This window comes from Rattus rattus, chromosome 7, assembly GCF_011064425.1.
Source record: "Rattus rattus isolate New Zealand chromosome 7, Rrattus_CSIRO_v1, whole genome shotgun sequence".
Classification (NCBI taxonomy): Eukaryota; Metazoa; Chordata; class Mammalia; order Rodentia; family Muridae; genus Rattus; species Rattus rattus.
The window spans coordinates 12,017,898-12,039,083 of NC_046160.1; the positions used below are offsets into that span (position 1 = coordinate 12,017,898).

General features: G+C 47.2%; 1 protein-coding gene across 1 annotated transcript in view; it reads left to right on the plus strand.

The window, feature by feature from the left end:
• Positions 1-5,113, plus strand: part of Thumpd2 (THUMP domain containing 2) — a 38,340-nt gene extending 33,227 nt beyond the window's left edge. The window contains exon 10 of the mRNA XM_032908809.1: positions 4,488-5,113. Coding sequence (XP_032764700.1) covers positions 4,488-4,950 — 463 coding nt within the window. The 3' untranslated portion in view covers positions 4,951-5,113. The remainder of the gene's footprint in view (positions 1-4,487) is intronic.
• The last annotated feature ends 16,073 nt before the right edge of the window (positions 5,114-21,186 follow it).

A 21,186-nucleotide genomic window follows, 5' to 3' on the forward strand; every position in this document is an offset into this window, starting at 1 on the left:
TGTCGAGGCTAACACCACGAGGCCTGGCTCAAGGTCCCAGCCCACCTGGTAGCCGTCTCCCTCACTGCACCCTGTCAGCTGGGTGCATCGCATTCCTCATTTGTGATGTGCATGTGTGTGTGTTCATGTGGTGCACGTGTGTGGAGGCCAGACGTCGCCGCTAGGTGTCTTTCTGTCTCACTTGCCACTCAGCTTTTGAGGAAAGTTCTCTGAGCGTGGCTGGAGCTCACAGATCAGGCTAGACCGTGGCCCGCAAGCCCCAGGGCTCCTTCTGCCTCACCACACCCCATGCTGTTCTTCCACGTGAGAGACTTGGCCTTGGGTCCTCGTATGTGCATGGACAGGGGCAGTGAGGCTTATCCCATCTGCAATCCCAGGACTCCCGTCGGGAGTGGACAGCAGAGGGCTCTGGAGTGACCCCTCTGACCCCCATGTGCGAGTGCTGTGGTATGTAGGCATGCAGAAATCAGTAAATGAAATGAATACATTTTAAAGCCGTTCCCCGCTGCCTGGGTCCCTGGCTCTGACCTGCTCCAAGCAGCACTTGTAATATAGGACGTCTCTTAGTCATCCCCAGGTCTGATCCTGATTCTCCTTCAGCAGATGCCACAACCTGTCTTCACGTTAAAGCCATTGCAGTAACGTGTTTAAAACACCCTGGCCATTTCCCACCACTCTCCACATCTCTCACTTAATTGGTCGAGGGTTGGGCCTGGGTATGTTTGTTTCTTAGAAGCTGTGGCTGTGATCCTGTTGTACAGCTCGGCTCCTAAGTACAGCGTGTGACCCTAACTGAGTTGCTCGCTACCTACTAACCATTTCGTGGAGAGATAAGGAAACGTGTGAGTCGTGACACGTGTTTAAACTGGGATGTTCCAGAGAGAGAATGACCAGTCTAAAGGCCTAGGTTTCTCTATTTTAGACATGTCTCCAGGTCACAGGAGGTAGGGTCGCAGACGGCCCCTGTGGGAGATGCAAGTTTCTGTAGAAGTGAGACAGTGATGGATCTGCCTGCCTGCCTGCCCACTGACAGGGAATTCAGACATTTTCCACAGAGTCAGGAAGATGGATATTCAGGCTTCCTGCATGGTTAAGAGTGCCTCTGTAAAGTCTGTGCACTGAACATAAGGGTGGGTTCCTTCTCCTTTGCCCCAGTTTCCTTGCTGCCTGCCCCAGCCTTTGTCACCTGAGTTTTCACATGTAGTTCCAGGTTCATACAGACAACATAGCACAGTGACTGAGAACACGGTTTCGGAAGCCAGGCCGCTTATTCCAGGCTTGGCTGTGACTATAATTCCTCAGGCATAAGCAGATGGACCACCCGTGTTTGCTAATTTTTCTATCATAGTGTATACCTTCACGGATTGTTCAGAGGGTTCCATGGGTCCAAAGCTTTCAGAACAGTTCTCAGCACTAGGCAGCACTCAGCTTCTTAGCCCCGACCCAGACTTCCTAGCATAAGCCACTTCTTGGAAGGTGTGTGAGGATATATATTCACAGCTAAACGCAGAAGCCGTCCTCCGAATAACCCACTGGGGTTTATTGATCTAGACATCTAGAAATCAAAAGAGGAGACTTGTGTTACTAAAATTAAGAAAAAATAAGTACTCTGTAACCTTAGTCATAATGGCTATGGAAATAGATGGTCCTGTGTCATACAGAACGGGATTCCCGGAGAAGGAATGTGGATCAGATTTGGATTGTCAGACACATGACTGCGGGGATAGCAAGGGCTGCACATGCAGCTCACTTAATGATCTCGTCAAGACAGCACGGTTAGGAATTTGATGGAGCATTTGGGCTTTCTTCTCTCTCTCAGCTGTTCCCATGTAAAATACAGGAGCAAAATTTAAAATGAACCTTGCTACCTTGATGAAAGGAAAACGTTCCACGTGCTGAAGAGGCCCGGGATGGTTTCAGGGAAGAAAAGACTTTCCAGTAAAATTTGGAGTTGTGGAAGAATTTTCAAAGGGGCCATGTCTTTACACATGTTAATATTCAGTGAGTAAGGAAGCAGCAAAGCCACTCAAGGACTAGTGACCAAGGACACCAAACTTTCTGAGGCAGAAGTAGGTGGTTTAGATGGCAAAGACCTCATGTGCTCCATGGTCCAGTAACAGTTTTCAGAATCATCTACACCAGGTCTTGCCAGGTCACATGCAGAAGAGAAATCTTTTCTATGGCTTGGTATACAGAGTTTTCTTACCCTTTTAACAACAGAACATTTTAAGTATATTATCGTCAATATCAAGAACCGAAATACTGCTGCTATTCAAGGCAAGCATTTGAGCAATGTTATAATTTCTGAATAGCCTTTTGTAAGAAATTCTATGTACATGTGCATGGAAAGAGGCCTAGAGGATCACTCATCAGAGAAGTTTGGATCACCTTTTCTCCTCTATCCTCTCCATTATTTGAAAAAATTGCAGTAAATAATTTGGTAAATATCATGTGAAGCGTCTTGCCGTGCACATGCTACAAGAGGGAGGTGGTAAATAGTCAGTAATATGAGCTATCATCATTACCCAGCACTGTTACTCTGCTGCTACTGCAATTATGTCATCCTGGGGTAATTTCACGGAGGTAACATTGCAGGATTGAAGATAGTCTCTATCGTTGATACTAACCACTGTCCCAGAAATCCTATAGCAGTTTCCATCTTCAAAAATATTCATCGTCCCAGTGTTTCCGTCCTAAGCACCAGTCTTCTCATCCTAGGTAATGAAATGAGTCCAAGACTGCGTGTCGAACCACTTCACTTCCATTTTCTTCGCTGTGTTCAGAGCTATTTGTAGTTTTCTTATTTCTGTCTCTGGTGTACAGCTGACCTCCTCCTGCCTGCTGGTCTGTGTAGAAGTGGCTTTTCTGCTCCTCCAGCCAGATCGCTTCTCCTGGCCCCCTCCTCGGGAACCATACTCTGCCCGCTTTCTTCCCTTGTCTTCAGCCATCTTACTTCCCTGTTCTTAAGAGGTTCCGTCACCCTTTCTGGAGCTGCTCTGAGAGAGGTGTGAATGTCTGTGTCCTGCACTAGATCCCGAGGATACAGCAGTGGGCAGGACAGGTGAGGTCCCGCCTGTCAGAGTGGGACAGTGGTACACACAGCAGTGTTTCCTATCAAGGTGGCCGTTGTGGAGAAAGGGGACAGAATACCCGGCTGTGCCTACAGAGGTGGCAGCCGAAGGGTAGGGCCTGAAGCACACAAGGGGAGGCCTGCTAAGTGGAGAGAGAGCCGTGAGACCAGGTGGTTAGAGGCAGAAGCATGTTAGTGCATTCGAGTGACTGAAGGAAGCTCCTTGGCCAAAGGCAGGCAGGCAGGCAGTGGGTCTAAAACACAGGAGCGGGCAGACTACAGAGCAGCCTGAGCACCACAGGACAGACTTCAGGCATGTGCCTTCTTGAGTGGACACTGGCAAGACATGGTGGGAGCGGGTACCGAGTGGACTCTTCCTTTCTGCCCTGGCCTCCCATCCCCAGGCTTACTAACCAGGGCCACTTGCTGGTCCTATAGCTTTTGACACTTGATACCATGCTCCTTTGGCCTCCATGGCACTGCCAATGTTCCAGCTTTCTCTACATCTCCCGGTTCTCTTCCACAGTCCACAGAGAGAAGTCTCTGACTCTGCCTCAAGCCTTGGTCTCAGGACCCCCAGACTGCGCACTTAGCTGTCTTTTGGAACCCCTGATACCATCCATGGCATCATCCCATGCTGAGCTCTGCTCCCCCCACCAGGCTGAGCTGCTTTCAGCGCCTCCTGTTGCCTCTGTCCCCACTGCCTCCCAGGCCCCTTCCTGTCACTGGGCTAGCTCACTCCTGAGCCTCTTCCTGTCACTGGGCTAGCTCACTCCTGAGCCTCTTCCTGTCACTGGGCTAGCTCACTCCTGAGCCTGTTTTTGGAGCCTCTAGTGTGCACCTTGCAGCATCTGCCTCACCCTCATTGTCCCTTGCCTCTCCCTCTCTGCTGTGACCTTTTAGTCACTCAAGAGCTGTCACTGATCCCTTGGATAGGTCACTGACAGCCCTTGAATGACTGAGTAAATAAATCCTCAAAAGCTGATGTTTCCTGATCCACTCTCTGTGGATCCATCCCTTAACCGTCCCTAGTTCATGTCCTGACTCCTCCCTGGCGGCTTCTGTGGCAGCCTTTTCTTCCTTAAATATGCTAATTCCACAGGGTTCTGACACTTGCCTGTCTTGTTCTACAATCATTTATTAGAATGCGACTACAAATTACTTTGAAGCTTGCCTTCTAAGTAGAGCAAAAATAGATAATTAAAGCAGATTTGTACTAGAGATTCCATAATTACTATAATGAATATGCATTATGGAAGATGCTACCTAATTATCAAAACTCTTTTATTTAAATAGATGAAATTAAATTTCAGATTAACAACTATTTTAAATACATTGGAATGGTTTGTTGTCTCGGAACACAGAAACACTCATCCCAATTACCGATTGTTTGGGTTTTGGATTTTTTTCCTCACAGAGTGCTGCACGTTGATGGAGTCATGATCTTGTTGCTCAGTGAGGATCACCACCGGCGTCTTACAGACTGTGGAGGCAGCAGCATGCCCCCGACTTCCCAGGGCAACGTCTCTGACCCTGAGATGAAGATGCTTTTGAATCCTGACAGAACTGGTGCACCAGACACAGCATCACCTTCACAGAAAGCGAGCGGCTTGCAGAGTCTGGGCAGGCCATTGCCCTGTGGCTCATTGGTGCCAGTGGAGTCCTTCAAAGTCAGCCTTGGCAAAATAGACGCTTTCATATGTAAGTATAAGAAGGCATCCGCTTCGGGACTGTCCCCATCCCGATGCCATGAGCCAGGTGCACATCCGGAGGTGGCGGCCATGCAAGGATCCCCTGGTCTCCAGGATTCCATGTGCCCCGGAGCTCCAAGCGCACAGCCTCTACCGGTGGGCGTGGCCAAGAACACAGCAGTCCAATGAGGCGCCCTGCTTTGTCCTCTCCAGTATTCAGCTCTTAACAAAGAACAGCTGATCAAGATGTTGGAAAGACTTGATGTAAAAAGTACTTCTTCCCAAAAGTCTGACTTGAGGAAACCTTTATGTGTAACTTTTTTATATATTAAACTTCATTTTTTTAAACCTATAATTTGCTTATCCTTTGGGATGAAAATAATTTTCGTTTGTCATAACTTATGACATCATAGTTTGTAAAACATCAGTTAATAGCAGTAAGCTGTAATCCTTCAACATGATGGAAATGAATTTTGCTTTTATTAATTTTATTTTATGCATACGTGTGAGTGCCTACATGGATGTATGTTTACCACATGTGTACAGTTTCCATAGAGACCTGAAGACAGCATCATATCCCCTAGAGCTGGAGTTACAGATGGTTGTAACTCCTATGGGTGCTGGCTGGGAACTAAACCCAGGCCCTCTGTACGAGCAGCACAGAGCCATCTCTCCAGAACCTGTGAACTTTTTTTGAAAAAGCATAGTTTCCTTACTCCTCTTTGTAAAGATTCACTGTGTCTCTTGTGTTTGCTAATTAAAAAGAGAGATAGGAAGTTAGTGAACAATTTTCCTACTTGACTTTTTATATGTGCTGGTTTGAATGGGTTTGGCCCCATAGACTCATGTGTGTGAATGCTTGGCCCATGGGGAGTGGCACTGTTAGGTGTGGCCTTGTTAACAAGTAGGATGTTACTAGGGAGCCTGACACTCAGGGGGATTTCAAGCAAAATGTCCCCCAGAAAGTGAGTGTGTTGTTGGTTGTAGCATGGCTGGGTGAAAGACGGGTTATAGACAGCAGGGTAGAAAGTTTCTGGCAGCTCTTGGTGGTGAAACAGTCTATTACTCCTGTGTTTACCAAATGCCACAGGATTCGTAAAGAACCCGGGGGACCTCGGCTCTGTAGGGTAGCCTCTCTGGTATAACAGAACCTGACAGCCCAAGAGAAGACATTCAGTTTGAGTTGCTGCAGTGGTCTCAGCCAGGGGTAACTTTGTCTGTGGAAAATGCCTGGCAGTATCTTCAGATCTTTTGGCCGCTGCCTCAGGAGGCAGAGAGAAAACAGTTAAGTGAGTAAAGAGAAGGAAATATTAAGCATCCTGCAATGCATACAGCAGCCCCTCGTAACAGATACACCAGCGCCAAGCTGAGAAACACTGGCTTAAGGCAGATCGGGAGATGCAAGGGTCACTCATGGCTATGCCAAGACAACCCTTCAAATGAAAGGCTAGACACGTTGGAGGGAAGGGACCTCAGCCTTCCACAGAGAAGACTTATGATCAACAAAAATAATTGCTCACCAAGCAAGGGGAGTATCTAGACCTCTATGTCCACTGCTGTCTGGCAATGCCATCTACGGAATTCCAAGTCCACAGTCAGAATGGGGGCTCATGGGACCCCAGTGATAAGTCACCCTTTGACCCTGTACTGCCTCACAGCCCTATCCTATACAACAAATACTCTTGCCAAGGCTATTTATTGTATAAATAGTTGTTTCTGCTCTGACCTGGTAAACACTGTACAAGAACCAGTATCTTTGGACTTGCTGTTTGATGTCACCATCCAACATGACAGAGGGCATGGTAGCAATGTCATGAAGCAGTTGGTCACATTATAGCCACAGGAAGCAGAAAGCAGTGAATCCTGATGTGTATCTTGTGTCTTAGTTGGGGTCTCACTGCTGTGAACAGACACCATGATCAAGGCAACTCTTAAAAGAACAACATTTAATTTGGGGCTGGCTTACACGGTCAGAGGTTCAGTCCATTATCATCAAGGTGGGAACATGGCAGCATCCAGGCAGGCATGGTGCAGGAGGAGCTGAGAGTTCTACATCTTCGTCTGAAGGCTGCTGGCAGGATACTGGATTCCAGGCACCCAGTGACACACCTACTTCAACAAGACCACACCTAATAGTGCCACTCCCTGGACCAAGCATAATATAGACCATCACACCTGTGTTTTCCTTCCATTCCATCTAGGACCCCGCCCCATGAAAGGGTGCCAACCTATGTCAGCCTCCTCTCGGGCATTCCCAGGGGGCCTGTTTTGTGGCAATTCTAAATCCCATCAAGCTATCAAACTTTTTCATCTCAGAGCTGTTCTAAGCCTGAAGCACATTCATTACCCAAACCCTAGTTAAGTTTAAACAACCGACGTCATTTGTTAAGTTAGATCTGTTGCGATAGCTGTGAAGATGGGAAAACAGAATGGAGTTCCAGCCTGAGAGAAATGAGACACTCTAAAGAGACACCTGCGACCCTCAGTCTGACTGTCAGACCATTGAAACAGGACCTCAAAGAAATGGGAATTTCCCCCAGGAACCTGCTGGGAGAAGGAAAGGGTCCCAGACAGAAGAAGAACCTGTCACACAGAATTTACACACATCTAACAACATGTCAGACCACTTTACAGATAAGACTGAAGCCCAGATTTTGAGTCCGAGTAGATGGGACCACACATTTGACCTTGACTGCTCAGAGGTACATATTTTTAGCTCCCTGCTTTATTAATCTCACTTCAAGAAACATAAGGGTATATTTATGGGGTACTTAGGGGTTTCCTGGTCTTTGTCCCTCTTCCCAACATGGTCACATTGAGTAAATCTATTTCTGCTTTCTGATAGTAATTTGACTCTCAATTGACGAATGGGGACAGGTGGCTAAAACTGGCTTGGGGCACAGGCTGTGACAACCCAAGTTCAACAACAAAGTGGTTGTGGAATAGGAAACTAGATTTTACTTTGTCTTCTCATGCATAGTGTGTTTGTATGATGTGAGTGTGTGTGTATGTGTTGTGTGTATGTATGTATGTGTGTATATGCATGTGTGTAGTATGTGTGTATATGTAATATGTATGTGTGTATGTATGCATGTATGTAATATATGTGTATGTGTGTATATGTATATGTGTATGTAATATATGTGTATGTGTGTATATGTATGTATGTGTGCATGTATGTAATATGTGTATATATATAATATGTATGTGTGTATGTATGTATGCATGTGTGTATGCCTTTATGTAATATATGTGTATGTGTGTATATGTATATATGTATGTGTTCATGTAGGCATGTGTATAAATGTGTGTGTAATATGTGTGTTTTTATGTGTGTGTGTGTAATATATATCTATGTATGTGTGTATGCATGCATGCATGCATGTATGTATGTGGGGGACTCATGTCCATGTATGTAAAGGCCTAAAGTTGATATCCTAAATCAATTTTCCATCTTTATTCTTTTTGATACAAGTTCTTTCAATCCAACCCAGATCTGAAGTCCACTGTTATCCCACTGGTCGAGAATGAGACCACTTCCACAATTTTGAAGCAAGCTTAATTAAATACTGGCCAAGAGGACGGACCTCTGACCAAGTCCATTCTGGGTTTCCAGAAAATGGCCCCAAGTTGTGGTTTACAAGGGCTTAAGGAGGTAAAACTGACAATCTGCCACATTTCCCATCAGATCCAATTAGGGACAAGCATACATCCTGATATATTTCCCACCCGTGTACCTCCCGCCCACATGTGATTGAGCACATCTGGTGCAGACCGGTCAAACAAACATAAGACCAACAGAAATGTATTCTTTTTTACATAATATTTTTATTGATTATTTGTGAGTTTTTTTTTTTTTTTCGGAGCTGGGGACCGAACCCAGGACATTGTGCTTCCTAGGCAAGCGCTCTACCACTGAGCTAAATCCCCAACCCCTTATTTGTGAGTTTTACAGCATGAACCCCAATCATACTCACTTCCCAGTCTTCCCAGGTCTGCTCCCCCACCTACCCTTGTGAAGAAGGGAGGGGGGAGAAGCAGCCCGTTTACTCATTTACTGGAGGATAGTCAAGCTTCCAGGAGCCAGCCCTATAAAGAAAACAAGCAGGGACTTTTCTTAACTGTAAGCAGCGCTCTTAACCTACACGGTGTGTTTTTTCAGTTTTGGTCTCCCACTAGCCAGCTTGCTCCGGATCCCTGGATCTGAGGCTGGAATTAACTGCTGCCAGGGGGTGCTAGGGATCCAAACTCCAGTCTTCTTACTGTTGATCTAAAGTGGCACTCCCAAATGGCAGTGCTGGTGACATCGTTTCTGAACAGGCCTTTGGATGGGTGAGCAGAAGGGTTGTTCCCAGGTATACAAGCCGAAAGGTTTCCGTTTACCAGAAAAGCAGATGTCCTAAGGCAGCTTCTTTTATCAGGAGCTCGCTTAACCTTCCCCCAAAGATCAACCACCTCCAGAAAGGACTCCTAATTCCCATCAGTCCGGACAGCCAGTGTCAACTCAAAGACCGAAGCCTGTTGACTCACGGAACTGCTTGCTTTCTGGTCCCCAATAAACCTTTCTTTCTACTCCCGGAGTGGTCTGGTTCTGTGGCTTCACTGCACCCTCTCGTACGCTTGCCGGAACATCAAGTGTTTTAAGCACCCACCCATCTCCCCACGCCCTGTTTACGTTTACATTTTAATTAGAACGGGTCTCACGGAGGCTGAGATTCAGGCAGGAGGCCGGAGAAGATCAGAAGAGAAAGCAAAGGTGCCTGGAACAGGGTGGAGAGCGACAGCTCAGGAAGCTGCCGGGATGCCATGCCACTAGATCAGACAGGGCCTGGAGGCAGGTCATAAAGGCTACCTTTAACACAAAGCTAACAGAACAGCTGAATCTAGCATAGATGCATGGCAAACTCTACCAAGGAAGGGACAGAAGTAGAACATTGGTTGGGTCCTTGTTTTTTTGTTTGTCCCCTGCCTTTTCCTCCGGAATGTTGAGCTTCCTCATAAGTCCCCCACACCAGGCTAGCTAGGAAGAGTGATGGTGGTTGTTGTTTGGGGTGTTTTTTTGTTTTCGTTTTTGCAGTAATACAGTCAAGAGGAAACCGACATATTCCAGGATGGGAACAGCAAAGGCAGGAGGAGGTAGCTTGACTGCACTCTAAAAGTAGAGGGATCAGGCTCAGAGGCGTGCTTACTAGCAGACTGATGGATGATGAGTGACTGTAGGACCTTGGGCCATGCTCCTGAAGCAAGGGAGTTTCTGTCAACTGTGATGGGGAACGGCTGCAGAGGTGGTGGGGCAGGGAGAGGTGTGGGGGTATCAGAAGTTCAGGTTTTAGACTTGCTAAGTCTAGACAGCCTAATTTTGACTTGTCTCGCTGAGACCGTCTAAACTAACAAATCTAGTTTTGACTCGCTCGCCAGACAGTTTTAGACTTTCTAATTTTGAAACGTGCATTAAGCAAAGTGGAGATGTCAAATGGGCAGCTGAATATTGAAGCTGCAGTTTCAGAAAGACGGAGCTGCACATTAATTAAGACAGGGTAGGTATGCGTTTACTGTGGCCCAAGGTTGGGCATCATCAACAAAGAACTAAACATAAGATAAAAAAAAGAAAGAGCTGTGAATTCCGGGTGGAATTTCTGTCCACAGAGTCTGATGACTGACTAGGACTTCAGGCCATGGAGTGATTGGGATGTTGCAGGTCCGGAGGGCCAACTACCTTACCTTGGGCTAGCTTTAGACCCGGGGTAGCCATTCCTTACCCATGGAATCTCTTACCTTAGACCCACTGGCTTCTTCCACCCACAGAACTAAGACTGTCACCAGTTAGCACCTTGGACCTATAGGGAAGCTTCCTCTGTCTTGCTGTTCCCCCTTTCTGATGTACTCATCAGTGTATTTTAAACTTTGCTTGATTTATGAATTTATTTGTTCCTCAAGACTATAAAACTTGGTGAAACTACTCCCCTGCTAGAGCATAGAATTTAAAGTAAGGGGTAAATCTGTGTTCCGGAGCCATGGTCACTCAAAATGGCTCCAGGATAAACTCTCTTATTTCTTTTAAGAGGAGAGCGGGAGCGGAAAGTTTTTGCATAAAGAGGGGCCATGGTTGGCCCCTGCATTCCTCTGTCATTAACAGAAGAGACAGAGATGGAGCCACCAGGGAGGGAATGCAAGAGTGTGGCTGGCTGGACGCATGTGGACACCAGCTATGGAGAAGGAGCGAGCCACTCTGCCCAGGAAGCTAACTGACCACATGGGAAATCAATCACTGGATTTGCCAACAAGGTCACGGGTGGCTTAGGCACTAAAAGTTTTGATAAGAGGAGGGAAATAGAGGCTGGAGAGAGGGCACGCTAGTTAAGAGCACTGACTGCTACTGTAGAGCCTGGTTCAGTTCCCACTGCCTACACAGTGGCTCATAACATCTATAACTCCAGTTTCAGGGGACCTCACACCTTCTCCTGACCTTCCAGGTCACTGCATGTATACAGTGCACATACAAACATGGAGGCAACACCATACACGGAAAACGAATCTTTAAAAAACAGTTTTTAAAAGAAGGGGGAACAAAACCAGACTGCAATGGGATCAGGAAAAATAGGAAAGGAGATGGAGTTGGTGAACACAGGTGACAGGTTTTAAAAATAGAAGCAAAGACATGGCTTATAACGGATGCAGAATCAGGAAATAATTGTTTTAATTGGGGAAAGTAGGAAGTGTATCTAAAACCTATAGAGCATATATTTATGTAAGTTTATAAGATGTTAGAGCATCCTGGGAGAGTTGAGAAATCTATGAACAGGGAAATCCTGGGGCAGCATCTCTCTCTCTTTTTTTTAAAGATTTACTTATTTATTATATATGAGTACACTGTATCTATCTTCAGACACACCAGAAGAGGGCATCGGATCTCATCACAGATGGTTGTGAGCCACCATGTGGTTGCTGGGATTTGAACTCAGGACCTCTGGAAGTGCAGTTAGTGCTCTTAACCACTGAGCCATCTCTCCAGCCCGCAGCATAAGGGATGAAATGTTGTCTATGAGCAGAGGACTTAGTTTTAGGGAGCAGGATAATTAACTCACCCCAGGTTATGGGTGGAAAGGAGTACTTCACCAAAATGCCAGCTATCACACAATAAACACGCTTCTCAATAGTGTTTAACTCTCAAGCTCATGCTCTAAAAACAACAGGCTTTCTTTTTAAAAAAAATAATAAATTAGGTTGGGCAGACCATCCCAAATCTTTACAGCCTTGCGACCTGGGCACTCACAGAAACACCAGCCTTAATAAACATGCTAAGTGCAAAACTGAGTGGAGCGGCAAACGCACGTGGTTTGCTTGAGCCCGATAGTTGAGAACCAGACTGGATAACAAAACTGACAGAAGGAGCTCCCACATGTGGCCCCATTTTACAGCCCCTAGACAAAGATGGATGTGCGAAGAAGGCACAGGCCCTTTGAAAAAGGCAAATGCCAAGCAAACACGAACCCTCCCCTTTATGAACAACAGTGCTAAGCAACCAGTGGGAAAGTGCTTACATGGACTGACCCTGACCCAAAGTAAGAGCACCATGGAAGGGAAGCCCTGGGTCCTGCTAAGACTGAACCCCCAGTGAACTAGATTGTTGGGGGAGGGCGGCAATGGGGGAGGAGGACCAAACTTCAAATCTTCAGAACCCAGATAAGAACTGGGTGGCCGTGGCAGCCACATATAATCCCAGTGTTTGAGGGGCAGAGATGGAAACACCGGAACGAGCTAGCTAGCCCAGCTAGGAAGCTCTAGAATAAGTCTCTGTCTCAGTATACAGAGAGATTTAAGAAAGACACAGTATCCACCTCAGGCCTACACACACACACACAAACACACACACACACACACACACACACACATGACTATACATATACACATGCATGCCCATATCATACATATTCAAATACATCACACCCCCATAAATAATATATTAGTAAATAAAGGGCTTTTGTTTTCCAGGAAGGGGACAAAGTGACCACGACATGTTGATCATGGGAGCCACTGAGCTGCACAGATGATCGCCAAGGTGATACTTTATTCTCCCGGAGCTTGTCCATCTCCTTACTGTGTTCTTTGTGTTCTCGCCTGTGGTTTTCTGGTGCTCACAACTGATAACACACAACGTTACTAGGCCATAGGGGGAGACGACTTATTAGCCAATACTCTAATGGCGCCACCCCCTCCTTGGAAGTAAGCACACGCCCATAACTGAAACATGCGACTAAGCAAATGGCAGGGTGGGGCAGACGCTGGACAGTGAGGAGACCTGGCAACTGACTGCACAGCGTGGAAATTCTCTCTGGCTACTCTTTTCTCAGTGAAAATGAAATGGCAACTTACCAAAGGCAATCACAGGACCCTCTCTCGGACTCGTGAAGAGGGACTGATTAAAGGGCCAAGGTGGCATGCCTTATGCTCCCGTTCCTACCAAAATAGCTCACCAGGGGTAAGGCCATGTCAGTCCCAAAACTGGAGGCACCAGTACTGCCAGAAAGGGAGGCCCAGATGCTTAATGCAGCTCTTTGGCATCTGAAGGCACCCCGCATCACCTCTGGGGTTGCCGCTCTCATTTCCTGGAAGCCTGGTAAGAGTCTCCTGCTGGTTCGTGCCTCACTGTCAGAAGTTCCACATTAATGTCCTTATGACCCTAGAGATCTAATGGTGCCCGCAACATCTGTGGCAGATCCCAATGGGAGAGAGCACAGCTGCAGCCTCTTAACTTGTGGAGCAATGCCAAGCTCTAGACTACAAGTAATTATTCTGCTTTGGGGAACAACTCCTTATTTGCTACCGGGTCTTGACTTTGGACACTCTGTAACCGAGTCACATGCAATGCATGTCTGGAACTGGGAGCCATTTGACCTACCAAGCTCAGAGTCCTGAAGACCCAGCAAAGCAGCAGCACCTCGTCGACAGAGGTGACAAATCTCAGTGCAGAGCTCCAAGGGGCTGCAGGGAAAAGAAGTCTGCATTGTGTCCGGGCTAGATGCCTCTCACCATACCGCCGCCCGCCACCCGTTCTCTCATAGTCTCCCGAGGAATTAGCAGCAGGAAGCTTGAAAACATCAGCGAGTGACGTCTGGTTTAAAGGTGACTCTACAGGCTTTTCTGGTACCTGTAGGTGCATTTCAACCCCACTCCTAGGGAGGGCATGTGGGAAAGAAGTCTTTCTAGGCAGCCAAGCCTGGAGCTGTGCACCATGCACTACTACTAAGGCAATCTTTGCTCGAAGGAGAAACATCCTGAAAGGCACCTTCTTGCCATGTCACAGTGGAGACTACATACATAGACAGATAATCGGAAAAAGAGGAATGTGACTGGGTCTCTCACAACGCCATAGCAGTACCCGACTGGAATGACCACAGAGGGTTCTGTGTCAAGGGAGCTCATCTTCCCTGTGCCCTCTAGATGTCAGTCTGCTGCTTCCCTGGCCTCCTTGGTACTTGCTCAGGATCTCGTGGCCAGGGATAGAACAACAATGACTTCTCACCAGATTGAAGCGGCTACTGCCAGCTCCAATTAGATTTTAGTAGTAGTGACCATCTGTGAGACTTGCGACACGGTAAACGGAAAGGAGGGTGTTCCATGAGAGTCCCTTGGGCAGCACTTTGCCGGAACAGCCATTTCTTCTGCTTATAGTCTCCATACATCGACACACTCTGTGCACACGGAGAACGACCTGATTCACAGTTGTGTTTCCACACACTATTGTGGTTCTTACCAAGCAGTTCAGGGCAGCAGGGAGGAGGTAATGAAATGACAGACACCCATAGGATTCCTTGTCTTGTATCCTGTCACCTGAAGCAGATGTTATTTCAACTGGTCCTTTCAAAAAGCTTTCCCAGGAAGAAACCGTTCCTGGGAAGCTGAGAACCAATCATTGACTTTATTATCTTTTGTTTTTCCTCTCTAAGCTCCACCCCCTGAACTTTCTCATTTTCTGGTGGAGGGGTGGGCGCTCATACCCAAGCTTTTCTTTTGGCTCCTATCTTACATGTCCTGTATGATAACGCTCGATAAATAAAGGACGATGCTGTATCTTGAGTAAAAAGACTGTTTCAGATTTTCATTTCACCGGAGGTACTTTTCTTCCCTTAAAAACACCATTCATCAGCCGAAGATAGGGCTCCGTTTGGCATAGCACTTGTCTCCCATGATGAATACCAGGCCCATGGTAAAGGGATGGGGGTTCGCTACCACGACATGGAAACTTTTGGTGGGGAGAGGGCAAGGCTCAAGGCAGGGTTTCTCTGTGTAGCCCTGGCTGTCCTAAAACTTAACATGTAGCCCAGGCTAGCCTTGAACTGCCTTTCGAGTGCTGGGATCAAAGGTGTGTGCAGCCCCCCCCCCAGCTACTACAGTGAAACTTACAGAGTAACTTGAAATGACATCTTCTGTCAAAAGAAAGCTTGCCATTGCTACAAGGATAGGCGTAGAAGCAAAAGAATGGGTCTCTTTATGACACTTCGTGCAACGTACCATTGTACTTTGCTCATAGGCATTCCTCCCTCCCCACCTCTAGCTTTCCCTCCCCTCCTTCACCCATCTCCAGGAGAAGCACCCCCACCCCACATCACCCCTTCCCTTGTGCTTTCAAGGCTTGGTCTGTTAAAACTCCCTCTGGTGAGCCCTGTAGTGAAGTGTGAGATACCAGCCTGTGGGATGCTGCGTGTGCTATGAACCAATGGCCAGTAGATGGCGCTGCTTCGCCCATAGACGGCATAAGGCGTCCAGAGCTGGAAGTGAGACGAATCCTCCATCCACCACAGCTAGTTACCCTACTGGAACATCTGGGTCTCACCACTGGAGTGTCTGGGCTTCCTGGCTTTGTGGTGGAAAGACTTCTTGTCCCAGGATTGTCACCCATTTCATGAAGAGCCAGGATACATTCCACACAGTCTCTTGATCTCATCGGCACAGAAAGATCCATTAAGTCACAGTAAATAACCGTCACCATCATCCCCACCCGGGCCACCCTAGCCTGGGGCCTTCTTTCTTATCTGACAACTGTGATAAAAGAACCTGTCCTGTGGGAAAATACACAAACGTCTCTGTGCCAGGCAGTCTGAATTTAATCTTCTAGATCGTTCCAGAAATTGTCCGGAAACCTAGTTTTTCTGTGTCTATGAATCTAGATGTACTGACCCTGAGGTCATAGGATATGTTAGAGCCTCTTCCCAGATGGGGATAAAATGCCAAAAGAAAGCACTGATTCTGTGGGAATCTGGGCTTAAAAGAAGGCAGCCCCTCTTTCTGGAGAAAGTGATACCCTTCCCCCAAATTCCAAGCTTCTCATAATTCACTCTGAACAGCCAGGACCGTTCACAGAATAACCCTGTTCTTTACATAACTGTTCTGAACGAGGATTTTCCTGCCAGGGGACCCAGCAATGAAGCTACTGGATAGGGAGGTATTGATTGTTTTTGATTCATCATTCCAATGGATAGAGAAGCACAAAGGATATTAGCTCTGTGGGCTGAAACACTATCTCAGTGCTCAGTGATAGGGAGGCCTGTCTGGAATGCAAGTGTCAGCCTCAGTTCCCAGCAAGATCAGAGCTGAGACCAAGACTGCCTTGCAGGCAATTTATTTGGGGAATGGTAGCCTGGAAGGGATGAAATGGGGGAAAGAGAGAAAGTTAATCTAAGGGTATGCTATTGAGCAGAAGCAACTGTGATGAGTTCTTCCACCCTACAGACAAGAGGAGAGGATGCCTACTGACCAGCTCATACCTACCACTTGTCTGACAGCACAACCTTTCACTACTTCCGATGTTTTCAGACTTAAACATCACAATCTAATCCACTATCCACAGGATGTCATGTAGAGGAAAAAATGAAACTGCTCAGAAATCATGTTCTTGAAATGTGAGTGTCCATGACCCTTGTCAGAGGAGAGAGGGCGGAATGGGTTCTTGTGTGGAGGAAGAATAACTATACTACATTTCATGGGAACAGTGGGCACTTGGAGGAATCTTGAATACGAAGAATGGGCATCGATTCCAAAGAATACACTGAATTAGTAAACCATCGTGTTTTCAGGCTACTAGGGAATTTCCCAGTATTAGGGATAGTTCCCACCATTTGAATCTCACCCCCCCTCAACGGCAGAATACTAGCTTGTCAACCTCTATTCTAAAGAATCATTGGCGGACCCTGGTGTGTGATCATTTGATCCAGGCAGGAGCTATGTTGGGGAAGCAGGCGTCATGGCAAACACTGTGTAGGAGAGGGATAACAAAAGCATCAGAATTCTGAGAGCAGCAGCCACAGAGGAACGTGTTCTTACCATCGTTTGAACACGTGTAAAGGTGGGTGACAGGCTGCAGTGGATCCCTGTGGTTGAGGTGGAAATCCTGCCTGAATAGCTCCCAAGACTCATTTTCTGATCTTAAGCATCCGATATGGTTTGTTTGTTTGTTTTAATAAACTTGCTTTCTGCAAACCTAGAGTTGATTCTGTTGGTTGCTTCTGGGAGGCCTGTCCTGCCTGCAAGTTCACTGACCACATTGTAGTGGACTTAGTAGATTGCCACATCAGGCTTACCTGGTTTTTTTCTAATAGCGTGCTTTCCAGGTGTTATTCATAGTTGTTTGGTGCACTTTTCCCAGTTTCAGGGTTTGCAGAAGACTTGCTTGCATTTTTAGGGAAGAAAAAAAAACCAATGTATGGTGTACATATCTTCATGGATGTGTCTATAATCCAACAAACTGTGGATTAAAAAAAAGTACTTCTTCTTGTTTCTTCATTGATTCCAGTGACAGTGGTACTGGTCAGGACAGGCAGCAGTTTGGATAATCTCTGTGTATGTCACAGAATTAATCATGGTTTAAGGTTCTGCTGATGTGGATTTAATTAGAAAACGCACACAATTCTAAAGTTTTTCTGAAATTTTTTCATCCAAAACTGATGACGTCCTGTAGGTGTAATATTTTCTAGAGTTTTTTCCCCTTCTCCAGAACATGGCTCAGGGTTCAGCCCACATACATACTGGATTCATCTAGCTCTCCTCGGAAGTAAATAAATGCTTGTGGGTTTGAAAATGGAGACACTCAGGAAGTCACTCTGGAAACAGACTGGGTAACAGTCAGGGGAGAGGTGGACTTCCTGTGTAACCCAAAGCTCATTGTGGATTCCAAATAAACCACCCTCCAAGAGCAAGTGTTCCTGTCGATATTAGATAAATATGACTGTTCAGAGAGCTATGCATGAGTGGCTTTGGACTGAATGTGTAAGATACAGAGTCTTGACAGAGAGACCGTGCTAATTAAGACATATCAAGTTGTGGGGCGGCAAGTGGTGAAAGGTATCCTGATTCCTGGTCGAGACAGGTCGAATCCCTGGGAGACCCTAAAAGGGACGGCAGGTGCATCCCCAGCCTCCCAGGATATCAGGGCCTCATGTAGCTGTGCCCCCCACAGACCCCTGTAGAGAGGTTTGAGACAGACCAGTCACGTAGGGTAATGCCCAAGACCCTCCTCCACGGGTGAGGATGTCACCATAAGTTACATAGGCTCAAGGCAGATCAGTCATAGAGGCAGGACCACGCCCCCTGCCCCGCAAATATGTAGATGAGGTCTTCCCAAGCTCTCAGGTCAAACCAATAGGAAGTACCCACTGTCAGACACTGACCCGTTAAAAAAAACTGTATTTGGGGCTGGGGATTTAGCTCAGTGGTAGAGCGCTTACGTAGGAAGCGCAAGGCCCTGGGTTCGGTCCCCAGCTCCGGAAAAAAAAAAAAAAGAACTGTATTTAAGGGTGGTGTTCAGAATTAAAGGTGTGCAGAAATTATTCCATCATCTGAGAGCTTCACCGCTGGGGAAGAGATCTGCTCTCCTGAAAACATCCAGCCAGAAGCTCCCCTGCAGCCCTCACTGGCTAGTCAGTCTCCAAACGGAGGTGGAGCAGGACCGCAGCGGAGGCCGCAGAAGCAGTTCCCTCCCCCTGCCTGAGTTCTCTCCCCCGCTATCGAACCCACGCACCTAGCCAGGCCAGAGATCGCTATGGAGAGCCCCCAGCGCCAGAGCCCTACATCAAGTGTTTTTATGCATCCTTACACTTTGCTTTTTGAATGTGTGTGTTCTTCCAAATCTCTTATTCATCCATTCATTCAGCCAGCCAGCCAACAGGCATTGGTTGAGTACCAGCTTGGCACCAGACCCTGGGTAAACTGGCCTTTCTTGAGTTGCTGCCATAATTGTTCAAAAGATAGCCAGGCTGATGGCTGATTTACGATGAAGAGGAATATTCATAACCAAGGGAAATCAAGGGCTGAAGCCTCTCCATAAAACCTTGACACAGAGAGAAGGATGGACAGAGTCCAGAGAAACACTGAGGAAATGATAAAGTAACAACCAGAAAAACGCCTGCGTACACGAAGAGCTCGGCTTTATCTTTTGGTTAAATCCCATAAATTTATTATGTTAAATGGAGCGATCTGAAGTATTATCTTGCTTCTGACTGCCACAATGATTTAATATTGTCGGTCTCCATCAAACCACCTCCCAGTCACTCCCTTCTGCAGGATGAAGGACTGAATAAATGGGGAGAGCCTCTCCAAGCTACCCCACGCACACTTACCCACTTACACATGATTTCTGGTCACCTTTCTACACCCTCCTAGTTGCCCTTCCATGACCTCTGCCCTCCAACCCTCTCCACTGTTTGAGAAGGATTTTGCCTTGAAAGAGTTCGCCTATCCACCATGGGATAAGCCCAGTCCTGGCTTGTGGGGAGTAAACATGGAAACAAGAATTTATTTACTGAGCCAAGAGGTCTTCGTCTTTGTTTTGCTGTTGGTCAGATTATATTATCTCTCTGCACAACATCTTCCAGTGACTGTATTTCCCTGAGAATAAAACCCAAAGTCTTGAACTGGACCTCCTGCTCTTTTGTCCCAAACAGACTTCTCTTTATTCTGCCTTTACTGGCCCTGGGTCCTCTGTCCTTACTTCTTCAGCTACCTGCCTTGCTTGGGCTCTCTCCTTCAGTGTCTTCTCTAAGAGAAGCCATCTATAGCTTCTCCGTCCAAGTAGCCAGCCTGCCATCCTCCTGGCCGCCTTGAGTTTGCAGCACACATCTCCGCTACGTAAGACAGGCCTGACTCCTGTCTTTCACACATCTGTCACAGACTGATCCCTGGGATGGAAACAGCTGCTTTGTTCATTGTTTGCCATTTGCACTGAAGTCCGTCTCGGGCCACACACTGTGCAGTTAATATAGATTTGACGGGGGATGACCCCGCAAATTAACACATGCACAGCACAGGTCTCTCATCCTAGGACCACGTTCTATAACGTGGAGTCAGCTTCCTTTATACTCAGACCCAGAGCCACTTTGCTGCTGTTGCCTTGCTCTTAAAGCATCCACAGAAGTCTCTGTGGGAAGTGGGCTTCTGAATGTCTCAAGGATGTAAGCTTGGGGAGCAAAGGTGTCCTCGGGGACCCCATCTCCGCAGTATTCCACTCACACATCCCCTCGTTCCTTCAGCACACGACCCAGTGCTTTCTCCACGCTCCACTGACCCCTCCCCACCCGAGTGTGGCAAAGCAGGCCTGGCCTCCAGGTTCCAGCATCCTTCAGTTCCTACCCCACCCTCTACCTTAAACTTTTCCAGCTCAGGGTCTGGGCTGCCCTTCTCCACAGAGGCTCTTCCCTAGGTAATCCAGACATTTTGGTTACTACTCTGTTTTGCTCCTTTTGTACCTTTGGCCTCCTGGCTGCGGTCCTTGGTTGCCTGCTCGCCCCTTCCCTCCCGCTCTCCCAACATGGCTCATGGTCACGGCCACTCTGAACTCTCCCAGATGTGTCTGCCTCTGACTATGCTCTTCTGACTGTGCTCTCCCACACATCTATAAGACACTTCCTTCTCCAGCATACCTAGGAGCAGTCACGTCCTTTCCTTTCCTTTTTGTTTCTTTTCGTAATTCACCACCCACCACCAACAGCCAGTAATGTGAACAGAGCCAGAAAGGGCCCAAGAGTCTCAACCATGTCCCCCCTTTGCTTTGAGCAAGTCCATGCATTCAAATGTCACCAAGGGGAAAAGAAAATCTTTCCCCACGGGAAGCCCTCTCTTTTCCTTTGTGACACTGAAGTACATGGGGTCATGTAGCTGCTCCAACACTGCTGGAGGTGGGCCTGATGCCTTCCGCGGCATCCTTCGTGATGAAGTAGGTAAACCGCACACTCACGGGCTGATTAAATGCAATGCTACTGTCTTTCCTCTTAGCCTGTCACATTCGCTCTGGCGCCCCATGGTAACTCATTTGTGTCTTATCTGCCTTGCTTTGTTGTTACAGTTTTGGGCAGGCTTGTGAGAAAAGGCTGTTCATCCATCCCCTCTGTGGGCCCCATATGGTCCTCCCTCTGGCTCTCCCTCAGTCCTTCTACA